At 33.1% G+C, this 16,933-nt stretch overlaps 2 protein-coding genes across 2 annotated transcripts in view; one reads left to right on the forward strand and one right to left on the reverse strand.

Annotated features, from left to right (window-relative positions):
• LOC105682138 (calcium uniporter protein, mitochondrial) overlaps positions 1 to 12,464 on the reverse strand; it is a 77,670-nt gene extending 65,206 nt beyond the window's left edge. The window contains exon 1 of the mRNA XM_033318364.1: positions 12,191 to 12,464. Within this exon, the coding sequence (XP_033174255.1) occupies positions 12,191 to 12,295 (105 nt within the window). The 5' untranslated portion in view covers positions 12,296 to 12,464. The remainder of the gene's footprint in view (positions 1 to 12,190) is intronic.
• Positions 12,465 to 12,726: 262 nt separating this feature from the next.
• On the forward strand, positions 12,727 to 14,688 carry LOC100742288 (ammonium transporter 1 member 3-like). The gene is made up of 3 exons (XM_033318390.1): positions 12,727 to 12,739; positions 13,098 to 13,858; positions 13,956 to 14,688. Exons 1-3 carry the CDS (start codon positions 12,727 to 12,729, stop codon positions 14,619 to 14,621), a joined length of 1,440 nt encoding a protein of 479 aa, XP_033174281.1. The 3' UTR covers positions 14,622 to 14,688.
• The last annotated feature ends 2,245 nt before the right edge of the window (positions 14,689 to 16,933 follow it).

The raw sequence follows: 16,933 nt of genomic DNA on the forward strand, positions 1-16,933 counted from the left end.
ATCGTGTAGTTTTGATAAAATTTCTCATAAAAATTGACATTTTGTCGTAAAGAATGTAGTTTAGTGGATAAAACTAGAAATCTGTAACAAAATAATTTTTAGATTTGTAAGTTTAATAAATCTTCATGCATCCTGTCTTCTCCTGTATTATTACGTTGTCAGTTTCAATTTCGCACGACTTAAAATTTTCATATATGTCGTTACTACGTTTGATTAACGACCTTTTTACTTGTTACGTGCTATATTAAGAAAAGCAATGAATGTATCTTTCACCCAATTATGTCAAAAAAAAAAAAAAATAATACTACACGAATATAAATGCAGCATTAACGTGAAAATAAAATACAATAAATTATTAAATCTAAAACTAAATATAGAACAAAGCCATAAATATCAGTAAATTACAGCGCATTATCACAGAAAAATCGTTTGTTGTAGCAACCTATCGCTCAACTTCCTGAAATGTAGCGGTTGTTGCCCATATAAGATTCGCAGTATCGTATTTTCATTCGTATTTTCGCACAAGTTCATTTCCCGCTTTGACTTCCTATCATACTGATCGAGAAATTAATCAGAGTAGTTGTGACACGTGAATAGGGTGAATAGCAGATATCAGATAGAACCCTTCGCTGATCGATAGCCTTTGTCCAACCTATTCGCACTCCACAATATTCTACAACTTGGAATAAAATATAATGCGATCGAATGGAACCTTTAACGATTTACTGCAGTTATATGATTTATTATTAACGAATATAGAATATTTTATTTTATTTTTAAATTAGTATAGAGTCGCGATAAAACTTCCAGATGTGAAGGAAGCAAAAATTTATTTAATACTAAAATATCTAATATGGGATATTCTGCTAACGATGATATTTTATCTAATATGGAAATAAAACTGGAATGTTTATCTTCTACTATAATCTATTGAAAATGAAAAGCAATGACGGTAGAAGTTTAACTTTGATTTTACATTCAACTAAAAATGAGATCTTCCCCTTAAAGAATGAAATTTATTTTGCTGATATAGTAGACGCTATCAATTTTCAAATGGTAATCTTTAACTAACAGTCGCGTGAAAGGTAAAATGGTTATTCAGGATGTTGATTTGAGTAGTGTTCGTGATAACACACATCTAGTTATTCAGAGAGTTCTAAATTGCACAGTTTAATATAATGTAATCAGAACACGAACTAAATTTCACAAATTTGTTATGCAAAAGTTACGGAATTAGAAATTGAAACAAAAATAAACTAAAACGCGAACGAAGGTGATGAAATTCTCAAAACGTTATAAACAGAGGATTACGTAAGAAAATGCTTTTCCTAAGGTAAATTGAGAAATCTGAAATTCATTCAGATCTGTGATAATTAAAAAATAATAATTATATTCTTCTTACGAATTTATATTTATATGATAATTAACATTTTTTTTACAAATAAGTTCAATATATTCAAAAATATTCGCTATTTAATAAAGATGTCTTGTATAAAACGTTTCAAAAATGTTTACAATTCTATGAATATAATGCTGTCTGTTTTCGACACGAAAATTTTACCTCTTGAATCATAAATTCGTCAGAGACACGACAAACGCATTCGAAACATATTGTACTCGTGCAATGTTCGTTTCACGGGCTTCACGGTTCCATCATTTCTAGAATTCCATAAATTTCGCAATTTAACGAATGAAACAATACTAATCAATATTTGGTAAAGGGAACAATTAATATCGCAACATTGCTCCACGATTATTAATCGGTAAAATATTGCACGCCATCCAGGCTCCACCCAGTTTGCATACTGTTTTGCACGAAGCTGCAAAGTCAGCGAAAGGATTTATGCAGGCTTCACCATCGTCTTATGTCATTACCATTAAGGCAAGACAAGCAGAGGATTCATGATCGTAATTCCATGAAATTTACGGGGTGCAGATAATGGAGTGGTCGCTTTTAATGGCCTATAATTCCTAACAAAATCGATGAGGCCAATACCTGTAGACGTTCTATCGTGTCAGAACATAACGTCGAAGAAGCGAGAGTCATAATACAATGCATAAAGTTAAGATCGAACAGTTGTTACAACCCTCTTAGAAGTGATCAACCAATGGTGGCTACACCCAACAGTAATCGATAAAAATGTTGAACTTTGAACTAAATCATAGTAGCAGCAACAAAGTATTTATCTCTGTAAAACTTTGATAAAGAAGTCATTTTCCCTTAATGCAACTATCACAGCCTAGTTTGAAAACTGCTGCCTCGTTTAATAACGTCGGGAACTTTGAGCAGGAACTGTTCCTCTAAACTTCTCTCCATCTAGGCTTCTGTTCCTCTATCCAGAAACAGGTTTCATTTACGACAATATTCGGGTGCTTTACGTTCTACGTTTTTCGTCTATCTTTTATCTTGATTAAAAAGATTCCTGTACACTATCTCGTCCTACATTGTACCAAATTTCGCTGCTGCCAGGCCACACTCAACATTTTTAATCGAATTTTAAAGTTTTTTAACCAAACCGATCTTTCCCAAACGATATAATACTCAATTTACAGTTTCAACCGATTCTCTGATTCCAAGCAATTAATTTAAAAAAAAATATATATATATATATGTATACACCATGGTATCTATTTTGTACCTAACTTTTAAATTAGAACTTTGAGTTCTAGTTCCAGTAGGTTAGTAAGCTAGAATCTTTCTACAAAGAAGAACAAAGAAAAATAAGCAAATATGATGGGTGTAAGCCATAAAAAAATTTGCCTATAGAAGCCTGTGTAGATGGAGTCGAAAGAATAAAGCTCGTGTCAATATAGATAAGAGTCATTGAAGCAGCCACAGAGAGAGTGAGAAAGAAAGAGGGTGCTTTTCTCTGGGTCGAGAGAATGTGCAGTGGAACAGATCGATGTCCATGGCGCCTGCCGCAGACTCTGCAGTCTGTATTACTGTATCCTAGTGTATACAATTCCGTAACTGCTAGGTATAGGAATGTTCACTGTAGCGCGGATATACTAATGTCAGTGTCTAGATAGCTGTTTATGTTATAGGGGTTATATGCTCGATGAGATAATCGATTCTTCCGAGTAATTAATCGTTACATCAACATGTTCTCTTAGTCGACATTCGTGGAATGAATATAGGTTTTACAACGGGACGAAGGAAAATCATTTTATTTGATCGAACGAAAATTGGATATTGCATTGACGAATGAATGTTATTCGTATTTTCTTTTTATTTTTATGCTTCAACAACGTAACAAATCCAGAGAATGGATCGATACATTCTCGTATACGTTTTAAAAGAAATATTTTATTCGATTGATAAAAAAGTGGATATTGGATAGGTGGAAAGACGATAAGTCGTATTTTCCTCTTATTTCTAAGTTTGAATAACGCGTCAAAAGCAAGGAAAATGAGGTAGCAGCAGATTCGTATTCGTTCGAAGGAAAGCTTGAAGTATTCATTCAATTGGTTTAAAATTTGATATTGGATCGACGATGGGATGTTAAATTGTATTTTCTTTTTACCTTTGAGCTCCATTAACGTTGGGAATAGACAGAAAGGATCAATACGTTTGTAAGCATTCTAAAGAAAATTACTATGTAGAGGTGACAGAGTTTGCCAGGGTGACTGTTCAATTATCCAATTCTCTTCGATTCTAACATACGAAACATTCTGTATATTCTACCGTATCACTTAATTTAACAGATATATGTTGACGTACATATTGTGCTGGTTACAAAAAATATAAAAATACAGATAAATCATAAGCAGCTCTTGAAACTAGGATTGATGGATATAAGTTAATTAATAGAAGAATGTAATCTATATCTGAAGAAGGCAATCATGCTTCGAAAGTTTTAAAAACATAATCATTATTCATTTTTTATTTTGTTCGAGAATCATCGACGAGATTAATCGAAAATTAATCTTTCACTGTACAGCTTTTAATATTCACATAATTAATAATATCTTGAATAATATATTTGCAGGTAAATTCATTGTGGTTTATAATAATCATTCAAAAATGCATTTGTCCCGTGAATTAAACATGTTCTGGGAAATTATTCGCTATTTGGGTTGGTTAATCAATAACATAAACTCATTAATACTGATTTAAACACGTTTATGCATATGACATAGCCGCTGGTATTTCAAATTCATGAGATACAAAACAATCACTGACTCATCATTATCTAATCTAATATTTGTTGACACACGGGAATTCTAATAAAAAATAAATTTTATCTAGCAATTTATCAAGCAATGATGTAAGAATCTGATGACGAGTTGGTCTCTTTCCCAAACGAAGAAACGCTTGGCTACCTACTAGTATTTGCTAAACTAAATTGGACTGAAAAGTTTGCACACTTTAAAAGACCAGTTCGAAGAGCTAATTTTGATGGAATAAGAAATTAACACTTTTTTCTCAATCAATTTCAAGATAATTTGGACTACTAGATTAGATTTAAATTAGGATACTTGATTTCGAAAAATATCATTTGTATATAAGTTTAAAGTGAAGTATTCTAAATTTAAATGTCTTCGCTAAAATTATTATAGATTATCTGGAAGCAAATAATAATATACGTGACAAGCTTTGATATTTTTGATTAGCATTGTATAATTACGCTCAAATGATTATTCATTAATTGCGTTCTATGAGTGATAGTTTTATTTATCATATATTAGCGATTTCATCTACAAGGTATTTTTATTCTTCCTAAAAGAATCTTGGAAATAATTCTTCAAAGTAACATAAATTAACAGCAGACGTTGAAAACGTAGTTGGCAAACTTTTTCAATAAAACAGGTGCCAAGATGCGTGCTACATTCGGTGTTCTAACAATGTATTCTTAGTGTTATAGATATTTCTCAAAAATACCATAGTATTTCAACAGATTTAAGGTTTAAAATAAAGGAACGCTATATGTACCTTCAGGTTATTATGCAAAAGGTACTTAAATGCGTGGTTTAAATACTGCAGATTAAAAATTATGAAACCGTGAACCAAACGTTGCAAACTAAACATTTCGAAATTACGAACGAATTCATGAACTAAATGTCTAAACTATATGTTAAGGAGCTGTAAACATAAAATTTCATAATAATTCATATAAAATGCATATGTAAAGTTGTATGATATGAAGACGCGTATTAGAATGTTTTATTTCTTTGAATTTCCTCAACCCTCCAATAAAAAAAAGATAAAAAATTCCAGTAATGGAAACTGTCTACAACAACGAATACTTTCTGCCGCTCACATCTCGACAGAATCATGATTACTCTAAAGTGAGTGATCTTAGGGCTTTGTTGTCGGCTTAACCAACGCAAAGACTGCACGAGAGTCCTTTCCTTTTACGTGAATCGTTTTCTCGGTTACAAAACGGTCCACTCGACATCATTTCTCAGCGTCGGAATCATGTCGTTCTGTCTAAAAGAGTTGTACTAACTAACTGGATTTTGAGGAATCGCTGAGCTAGACTCACTTTTTGTCGAGATATATCCTCGAATTTAATCGGTTCAAGAATTTCTTACGCTTCGTCGTGGCAATTTACTGCGTTTCGCGGTAATTAACATCGTGGAAGTTTTCTCGGTAATTGTTTACATAGAGGTATACGTCAACGATTTCGATGACCTCGAAGTATGTTGTTAACGTCGTTAATCTCAACAACTTTTTTTTCCTATAAATGTCACCGTTGCTCGGCTTTACTGTTCGAGATACATGTAAAAAATTTAAATTAAATTTACTTTCCGTTACACCATATTTTGGGTTAGGCGGACATATCTTTATGTAAACTACTTTAAACCTGACTCATTGGTGTTAATCATGTGTCATATAAATAAAAAAGGATAAATCAATTATTATTATTGTTGGTTACAGGTAAGATTAGGGTTAAAATTAATATTAATATAATGAATATGTATATTTTAATAAATAGCTAATTTATATGCTCTTTATTATTTTTTATCGATAGTGATTGATTTTTCGTGCAATTAATTTTATTCAACTCCTAAAAATAGCATTTTAGAAAAATATACATTAAAGAAAGAAGCGTTAAAGCGTTCAAATGCGACGAAGGTATTAGAAGTTATTGCGAAATTTTACTTTGATGAAATTGGTGTTGTTTAGTTTCTAATATGTTTTATTATAAATAAACATAATGCGCTGTTAACTTGCTACATAATACCGTTCCGTGTCGCCCTATTTTATGGACTAACCGATAAGAGTCATTATTCTAATCTAAGCGTAGTGATTAGCTTATCACCAACACCCACGCGAATATCTAAAAAGGGATCTTTCACAAATATGTTCTATCCACTCTATTAAAATTTAATGGAGACTTAAGAGAATTTTTGTTCTTGAACGGTGAATTAAGAAACGAATCACACACTATACGACTTACTATATCTTGTAATGAAATGGTGCAGAGTTTGAGCTCGATTACCTAGCAACCCATTATCGTCAAAAGAAAAAAGATATACACGATAGAATTCTACAGTTTTGATCAGAAAGGATAATATTAAGATTCCAAATATCAAAATTCAATAACATCGTTAATTAATAAATTATTATACAAGAGATTTTTTTAATTTTAATTTCTTTCGTCTTTAATTTAAAAAAATACGGTAATTAAATTCTTCTAAAAATTTCAATTTAGACCTAAACTTTTCGGAATTTTACCTTTGACTGTCATTCGAGTGAAATGCTGAAAATACAGAACAGGAGATTTTAGGTTTCAATAATCGATCAACATTCGCGTTTCAGTGTCAGTAGCACTCGAGATATGGTCGTGGAATTCGTCACGTTCGCAAACGTTTACGCATTAACGTGAGTCAACAACTTTATGCAAATCTATGTCAGATTAACGACCTGACAATTCCGAGAATGCTTTTTGCTTCACTATATCCGTTATATGCACATTTCTTCCGCGCTATGAAACAACAGTTTGGACGACTCATCACACAGAAGAGTGATTTTCAATCCTTCGATACTACCAACGTTCCAGATAGTAGATGAAAAAGCACTTACTGATGATATTAGACCTTTCACATACTATATTTTAAAAAAGGTATAGTTCCATAAATTCCTATTAATTTTATGATACATTTACTGGAATCCGGAATTTTCCAGTCGAGGGAGTGTCAATTTCAGAAATATAGAGGGCTTACTCGAAAATATTTTACAAGTAGATAGAAAGGAATTCTTTATACAAAAATAAATGAAGAATAAGTTAATTTTAAGAACTTGTTGCGTAGTACGTATCCACTTACAAGATCGAAATATTCCCCTTAGGTCTTTTTCAATTCGATAAGTCATAAAAATTATGCAAACGATGTATTCGTGCAAAATATGCTATTATTATATTATCATTCAACGTATCTTAACTACGTCAAGATTTAAGTGCATGTGAATAATCGATTTTCTCAGTAAACAGCCCTTTAATTTATTTTTGCATACGAAATAATCATCCATCTGCATGTACAATGTTTTCAATTCCACTCAACCTATCTAATCAAATTGAAATAATATTAATCGAAGTACAAGTACAATTTGTATCTTCGTTACTAAATTCGCTTTCAACCACGCAACGAAACGGTGAATATAGAAACTAATTAAGGAATATGAAATGAAGGGTTCGAGTGATTAATCGATGGAAACTTTCCTGCATTTTGCATGAATAACGGGGGAACAAGTTGAATCGATACAGACTTGAGAAACAAATTCGCAAACAAAGTTACAGTTAAGCAGAGAGAAGGGTCTATTATTCGAACCCTTGCTCCAATAAATGGAATCAGCTCTTTGGGTGACTGGTAGTGAAAATATTTCACGATCGTATCGGTCCATTGATGGAAGCTTTCAGATAACTCAACGAAGCAGCAGACAGACGGGGACGATAGAGAGTTCTCGTTTACGAGAGTTACTCTTGATTATATGAAATGAATCACACATCGTGTTGGATGCTGTGAATACATCAGTCTGCGCAATGCTCGTAGCTGTACGGATAAATTAGAGTACCGTGCCTTAGTGAATAAATTTTAATGGAAGTGCGTCACTGCCACTTCTGTTGCGTCTCGCAAATCTGTGATAAGAATATCTTGTCCGATGACTCGATATAAATGTCAAAAATCATGTGAACGCGATGCACGGCATACATCCCCGGTTACAGTAATAATTTCGAACGCAAGTTGTGGAAGAATAGAATAGTAAGAAAATACCTATATCGTGATATCTAGAAATGCTCTAATTTTAAATAACTTAATTATCTTCTTTCCCTTCAAATTATTATAAAAAAGATAAACGTTTTTAATACAGATGTGGCAGTATGAATAGAGCCTAAAGTTTATTTGCTTTTTTCAACGATAAAAAGATGGAAAAGAAAAGAAAATATTGTGTGAATAAATTCATAGATACTTCTAGCTGGTATTTTGGAGTATTTTTACGCAAATCCACATTTTTTCCTCTTTTTTTGGTAATATAATAAAATGAGAAGAGTGGAACCTCGGAAATTCGGAAGAAAATTGTTTTATGTACCAAGTGTTATAGAAAGCACCATACTTTGCATATTTTTCCATAATATGTGCATTCTGTACAACTTCGCACTTTCAAATTTCCTATAAATGCATAAAAATCCGCGGTCTATCTCTTCCACTTTTCAAAACGAAATTTTTGCTTTCGAACTCTATACGTGGTTTTACTGTAAAATGCGCCGAAGTTGCTGATCGATCACATCATAAAAATTGCCAGAGTTCAAAGAATTAAAGTACGTAAAGATTTGAATCATCATCTCTATTTATCAGAACTTTTACCTTCTTTACATATTACTCGCTCAATATTCAATAGCTATGACAAGACAGAGAATATTTACATATTTGTAATCCACGATTCGCCGTTAATAGTTCGCGTGAGTTCGTTTTCGTCGTGAGTCAAGATAAATATATTTCCGGAATTTAAGAGGATGTCGAAGATATTCTAAGCTGCGGCGGGCAGTTTATAGTTAACCATTGTGACGAATTCATGGCGTCACAACGTACGCTAAGTATTATGTAACGGCGCTACGATGTATTATAGTGTTGCAACGATTCCTTTGATCACATTCAAGCTATGCACGACTTAATACGATCAAAAACCCGATGTAATTAATTTATTGATCTATAAATGAAGCCTACGGAACTTACATTAGCTTGATACAGTGATAAAATGAAATTAGGAAACATTTAATCAACCGATTTGTAGTACCTACTATTATGTATTGCATAGTGCAGTAATATTACTATCTACTCTAGTATTATCGCATTATCTAATGGCACTATCAATAGTGAATCGTATTATATACTCTGATCGCTATTAAGCATCAATTATGTGACTAATGTACTCGATGTATACATTTAGATACTATTCATGTAATACCTAAATTTGCAATTCACTCAAAGATTGATTCTATGGATTAAAGTTACAAATTAGAAAAATTCCAAATTTTTTCTCTTTTAATATCAATGTTTATTTAAGTATAAAAGTGGAAATCTGTCTGTCTGTTTGTCTCTCTCTTTTCCTCTAAATTGAGTTTTCACTTGAAGTTATTTAAATAACTGTTGCATTTATATTTTCCACTCTAGGATAGTCTCAGAGGAACATAGCAATTTCTTTTAAAAACGGTTATGATCCCATAAAACAAATGGACCGCTACAGACTCATCAAAGATACTTTTATTAAAGCAAGAATCATATGCACATAAATGTTCCCATAACATTTCTTACTTTCTGCATGAGCTGTCGTTTATTATCTTAAAGAGAATAAGCCCGTTCCATATCAGATCGAATTCTGAGCCTCCTTAATGGTCCATTATCAAATATCCTCTGTCCCGCCCTATATGTAATAATCATGCTGACATAAACCTTATTTTGATGTTCGACGAAGATGAATGTATAAAGAAGTGTCATACCTCAGGCCCTAAACTTTTGAGGTTCTCATCATCGACATATACAAATCACGCCACTCTTTGCTATTTCACTATAACTACAAAATTCTGAATTATAAATATATATATATATATAACATGATATATATATATAATATATAATATATATATATATATTATATATTAATATGTATGATATATAATATATATATATATATAACATGAAAATAATAAAAAATTTTGAAGATGAATCTATTTCACTTCATATTATAGAAAACTACAATATATAAAATTATTGATGCATATATAATATACATATAACATACATATGACTATACATACATAAAACTACATACATAAAACTATTGACTTTTCCTAAATTTCTGAATTCCATGTAATACGTGCAGGTGTGCGTATACATATCTTTAATTTTGTATTGTACAACTGTGTTATACAAATTTTAAATATTTGCAACTTTTGTAATAAAAAATTTAGGATATTGGTCTGATCTGGTAATCCAATGTCTCCTAATTTAATACTGTTCCACAACGGTCAAATTTCCAAATAAGATAAAATCGTCGGTTTTATCCGATTCGTAGAATAAAAGCCCGCAAGCGTTTCTGAATCATGTATTATACGAGACAACAAAGGTGTGGTTTTCCAATTCCTATATATATATAAAAGAAAAGAAAAACGAAATTGCAATTTATTTATTAAAAAATTCAAAATAACGGTCAGCTATATACAATATCAAATTGCAATGAAGCACAATTGAATTATTTGTTTCAACTAAAAATTTTCTTGTTTTTTGGATACAGCAAAAGTATAGTCCATCGCAACAGTGCATCACATATCCGTACCTGTGTTTATCCGTCCTTCCAGTATTTACCCGGACAAATAACCCGCGAGCAACGTTCGAAGAAAGCTAATTTTCCGTTTCGACATTAATCGTCGACTGATAAGAAACTAAATTGCATTTCTAACTAATCCAATTAAATTGGTAATGGAATGATGCACGACGAAATTCGATTACGAAAACATCCTTTTGACGCAACGAATGTGACGATAAGTCTAATAGCGGGATTCCACGGACGCAGCCAGTAACTAGCATTATTTATTTTAATTAATGTCGACGTATTGCAGACACAGCCTGCGCAAGAATGTGGCGTATGGGCCACATGGAAACATATATCAGTTTTTCGAATGAACCTATTGTAAGAAAATCGTAATGAAAACGGTGAAAGAGTCGAGCGTCATGTGACATTTGAACCGCATGATGCATATCTAAATTGGTCTCCGTTCTTTATTACGTATGAGGAATAATTCAATCTGTAACGGCGTTCCGTCGTCATATCAGTCACTAACGTAATAGTAAACAGCTGGAGGGAACGTGAATTTACACGTGCACCATGCGTCATACTTTCCACGTAATACTATCGTAATAATGACATATCCTCGTGACATGGTATTTCGCCAGAACTATCCTTACTAACGAAGAGCTGAATACATATATATATATATATATATATATATATATGTATATATATATGTATATATATGTATATATATATGTATATATATATATATATATGTATGTATGTATGTATATATATACGTATATATGTATATGTATACATATATATGTATGTATGTATATATATATATATACGTAAGTGTAAATACATAATGCAAGAGGAGAAAGTAGCCTCTATCCGTGTATTTTATTAAAAATCCGAGAAAGTGCACAGAAATGGAAAATGTATTCAAGTCTTGCAAGTGTGTATCAAATTTCCATGAAAAATTAGAAAGTGATTATTTCGGTTACTCTGGCAATTCCAGAGTATGAAAAACAGTACAATGGACCCTTGCGCCCCACATGGTATCCATATTTGATAAGCACAGTGGGGAATACATGTTTATGTATGCACCGTGGATAGTACCGGTGGAATTTTGCAGGCTCAATTTAACTCGTGTCCGGTGCTAAACGACAGACAAGTTTCACCGATGTATATATTTGGGAGCCTGTTGCTCGATCATTGAAAAATACTCTCATAATATGATACATATGACGCATAGTGAAAGATTGCAGCGAAAAAAGAGAAAGCATACGTAGTAGCATAATCTTAAAACGTAATATAAATTTATACAGAAACGTTGTTGCTTTTAACCGAGCAAGATATGTAATATTGACAGAACATAAACGTCGTTATTACACATTATATTACACTACATATGTAAGCCTATAGATAATAACAATGTATGTCAACACTCACGTTCCGGTAGCTTTTTGTTGTGACCAGAGTGGAGGAAACACTCAGCACGCGGGACACTTCATACCATTTGACAACGCACAGAGCACGGCAGCTTACCGTAGCCATCTTATTCGTATTGTCCGCGAAAAACAGAGCACTGCGTGAACGAGTACTGTGAAATCGTTCTTTTTCACGAATCACTTAGCACCGAACACTGATAAACGAGCAACCGACTTCAAGCGACTACCTGCGACGATCGGGCGGCATCGCTTGCCGGCTCGTCCCTGCGGCCCAAGACCACGACCTTGCGACGACCAATAGCGTGACATGCGCGAATCGCACTTCGTTACTTACCATTGGTTCACTAACCTCCGACCAATCAGCGCTTCGCGTACCCATCTGCGCGGTATATATTGAATATTCAAATCGCGGATTTTATTTCTATTGACAATATTTGTATGTTGAAATGATTTTAATAATAAATAAATATTTGTTGATATATAATGGCTATTGTGTTGACTATATAAACTAACCTAAAAGTTATATTTCTAAGTATAATGATTCCAAACAGTATTTGCACATATCCTTATTTTCCAATGAAGCTTTCCATACCCTTATCAAGCTTCAGATATCATTTTCACAGCATTAAATTTTTGTAGTCGTGTGAAAGTAAATACCATTAAATGTTAATGCCCAATTAATTAGTATGTAGATGATGCAGTAAATATAATCGTATCGAGTCTTGATCGATCGATAGTGACCTACAATACGAAAAATACGTGCGCGCGGCAACTCAAACGACAACGATCAGATTGCGTCCAGTCGGTGTTAAACTTTAAGATTTATTTTAACCTTGCTAAATTTATAATTCTCGTTTTGTATCTCGAGCGACTGAGAATCGTGTCCCAAGTGAATTTATATCTTTTAGTATTTCGACAATGTAATCACATTGATTTCGATCGATACTTTCTTACCGAGGTTATGTCTGCTATTTATCCAGATGATTTTAACTATACTTACTACGATTACTCTTTTCGGTTCAGGAATGACGACTTAATCTCAACCACTTCCTCGTGGCGGAGTTTTGCTCGTATTATTCTCGTTATCTTACTACGAATTGGTTTTGTTCTTATACACATTGGTAGCGTACCAGTCAACAACGTCAATTTGATTCTATTACAAAACATCATTGACTTTTGTTGGGTAACGATAGTCTATGCACTTGTTGGAATTGTCATCGCCTACACAGGCGACATAAAAGGTTTGCTTGGCGAAGGACACTGGATCGGTGACGAAATCGTCGATAAGGATGAAATTATAATCGGCTGGTCAGCTGTATCAATTGCCGCTGCAATTTTAACTTGTGGAATCGTGGGTCGGACGCATACCATCGGTTACCTTATCATAGGATTTTTGTTGGCTGGATTGGTGCAACCGTTTCTAATTCATTGGATTTGGACGCCACAAGGATGGATACGGACAAACGTATTATTGCAGCAGGAGGTGTATTTCCACGATTATGGCGGCTCCGCAGTTGTTCACCTTGTGGGTGGATTGTCAGGATTCATAGGTTGCCTGACTCTTGGTCGAAGGATACTTCGTCTAGATGCTATAGATGACGCGAGCATCGCTGTTGGTTCCGCGGGAACTGTTTTTGCTGGTCAATTATTCGTGTTCATTGGTCTACAGGTAACATTATTGAGATATAAACTTTTTAAAATTTATTTCGAAACTTGTATGAAAATGATACGAATTATTACATATATTATATTTTGATTGGGTTTAGAGTCTCGGTATGTTGAATATTCAAGCACTAAGATTCGAAGTGAAAGCCAAAACACAGAAAAATATCTTTGTCAACAATTTACTGGCCGCGAGTTCGTGCAGTCTGCTCGTTGTGGCTTTCCATTTCTTTATTCCTCGTGAAGAATTTAATCACTGGACTGTAATGAGATGTGTGCAAGCTACTGTAGCCGGTCTGGTGGTAATATCTGCTGGACTGGATATTTACTCTCCGATGATGGCAATTGGTTTGGGCACGACCGGAAGCATTATCTTTTATTTGGTCTCAAGGCAAGTGTTTAATAGTGCGCTTGAAGATTATTGTAACATCGTAGCTATTCACTTGGTCTGTGCTATTTTGGGAAGTTTTCTCGTTCCTCTTTTCTGTATCAATGAACATGATGAAGTAAGGATGATTTTGTTAAACTTCATATGGCAACTGATCTGTTTAATCACAATAATTGCTTTCGTTGCAATTACTATGATTCTTGCCTTCGGTACCTTACACCACTCGGGTTTGTTGAGAAACAGATCGGAATATTTGAATCATTTAAGAGCGAATGTAGCTGAAGGTAGAACTCGGAGGAAATCACTCTTGGAAAGATTATTCCGTGCCGACAGAGATCCCGTTTATCTTCAACCGGGAACAAGTTTCGGTGAACCATTATGAACAAATTCTGGAGTTTCTAGGTATTAAAAATAATGTATTAACGAAGAATATCACAGACCATGTGAAACAAATGTTTAAATGATTGATTTATATACAATGAATTTTTGTACCGATTGATCGAATTATATATCGATTAGAACAAAGAAAAGGAAATTTTATTGTAGTTTAAGTAGAGAGTTATAGAAGACTCGGTATCAAAGATTTTTAACTTTTGTTTTATTAGAACTTACGGACTATTCATACAGTTATTACAGTATTTTACAATAGAATAATTTTAAGTTAAATAATTAAAGGTTCTATTAAAGTCGTACACATATTCTACACGCGTCTTTCTTTATTCGTACAATGACAGCTTTTCTCGTTTTTTTTGCACAGCAGTCTGTTAGAACACCTACAAAACGTTACCCTTCGCGCGTTGATTGGTATAATTTGCAATTCAAATGCGCGCGTAATTTAATATTAGCAATATTTTATCGCTGGTTAAATATTAGACTGGCTCGCACAATATTAAATATGGAGATAATTATAAATCATTAAACGATCTGAATACTAATTGCCTAACAATTATAATTTTAACAGTAGTGTTTAATAGGAAAAATTAAGGGAACTTCATAAATTATAATCTTATCCATTTCCGGCAATCTTGTTTAAAGAAACATTTTTAGTGTACCTAAACTGCTAAACCAACGATGAAGTAGTGCTAATTACCGAAGGACCTTTTAAATATTCGTACTCGTATAATGAATTCCCCTATGATTTTTTCCGATTTCGGTTTGTCACATATTATTGTCAGCTGGCAGAAATCGGACAATTTTTGCCACCGCCATACCGAACAAAATTGATTAATATTGACTCTAGAGATTCGACGCTGCGATTGGTACAATAATACAATTGTATATACAACACTGGTAAAATGGCACGATTTGACAAAACAGATCAATCGCTTAGTATTAATATCGTTATCTTTAACTATTATTATATTAACAATAAACTTTGTACATGATTCGTTAAACGTCACGCGACACAGTTTAACGGCAGTATAAAAATGAAAACAAAATATACAAGGGGTAACATGACACTGATAAGGTAGTATGAAAAAATATAGAACGTTCGTCATTGATACGTGGCTTTTTTAAAAGTGCATTTCCACGGAGAATGACCTCATAATATTGAAATTGCTCGTGTTGGGCCAGATGTATGTTTCATAGTGTTCATCGTCTTTCTTTTTCAAGACGATCAGACAATTATATTTCTCAATAAATATTCATAATCGTGCTTCTTATTTAATTAATAAGAATTTTCTAAAAAGAGATATGTTTGTTGAAATTTTTAGACCGATAGGAATATCAATATCGAAAGAATACTAGAAAAGTAGCATATCAAAGACTGTTGAATGAAAATCAATGAATTAGATCTATTGATAGAAGTAATAAGTAATTATTACATCGTACGATTAACAGAGATGATCATAACTGATATGCTTGTAACAAACCATTATCATCATTAAGACTATCTTGTGAATAGACGATTTTATTCACAGCAGTGCATTCTGGTTTCCACGACATACAATTCGCTATAATGCGCCAGGTATTAAAGTTTCCAAAAATCTTCACGATTTTCTTCAACAACGAATAATTCTTCTATTTTGGAACATAGAATCATCATTAAATCAGAATATGTTTGTGTGCCTTAAACGTGACCAGTTATTGCGAATAGGCAGTTTATCACTTCTCCACATAACATCATCGTTCGCTGAGAATGAGCAACCACCATTCTCGAAATAGTTTCTTTCTTTCCTCCTTTAAATTTTATTTTATTAACTCATTACAGTATACCTACGATCACATCAAAACAGTACGATACATAAATGTACAAACGGACGCGATCACACATCTTTCATCGACCTTTCCATCGGCGGTACCAAGAATAGTATTGTCAAAATATACATAGAATCATCATTATAATTTTTTTCTTGCTTTTTTTCATTTTTTCTTCATTTTTTTTAATACGCTTACACAACGAGAATTAATGTACATCGTGTCTCTGAGAGGGTAAGTGGGCGGGAAGAAAGTTCAAAGTCCCCAAAATATCTCACACTCGCAGAAACGATCCTGCAATTAGTACCAGAAGTAAAGGACTGACGGATCGTCGATCAAAACATCAACGTACTCAATCTATCCACATTGATCATTTTCATGAGGAAATAAATCTCTTCAAACATTGCAACGATCTGGACAGACGTCTCACAGAAGTCAAGTATCGCCTTTTTCCAAAATACCGTTCTTTTCTTTTTTTTTTTTTTTTTTTTTGTC

Source organism: Bombus impatiens, unplaced genomic scaffold, assembly GCF_000188095.3.
Source record: "Bombus impatiens unplaced genomic scaffold, BIMP_2.2 scf_0091, whole genome shotgun sequence".
In the NCBI taxonomy this organism is placed as follows: domain Eukaryota; kingdom Metazoa; phylum Arthropoda; class Insecta; order Hymenoptera; family Apidae; genus Bombus; species Bombus impatiens.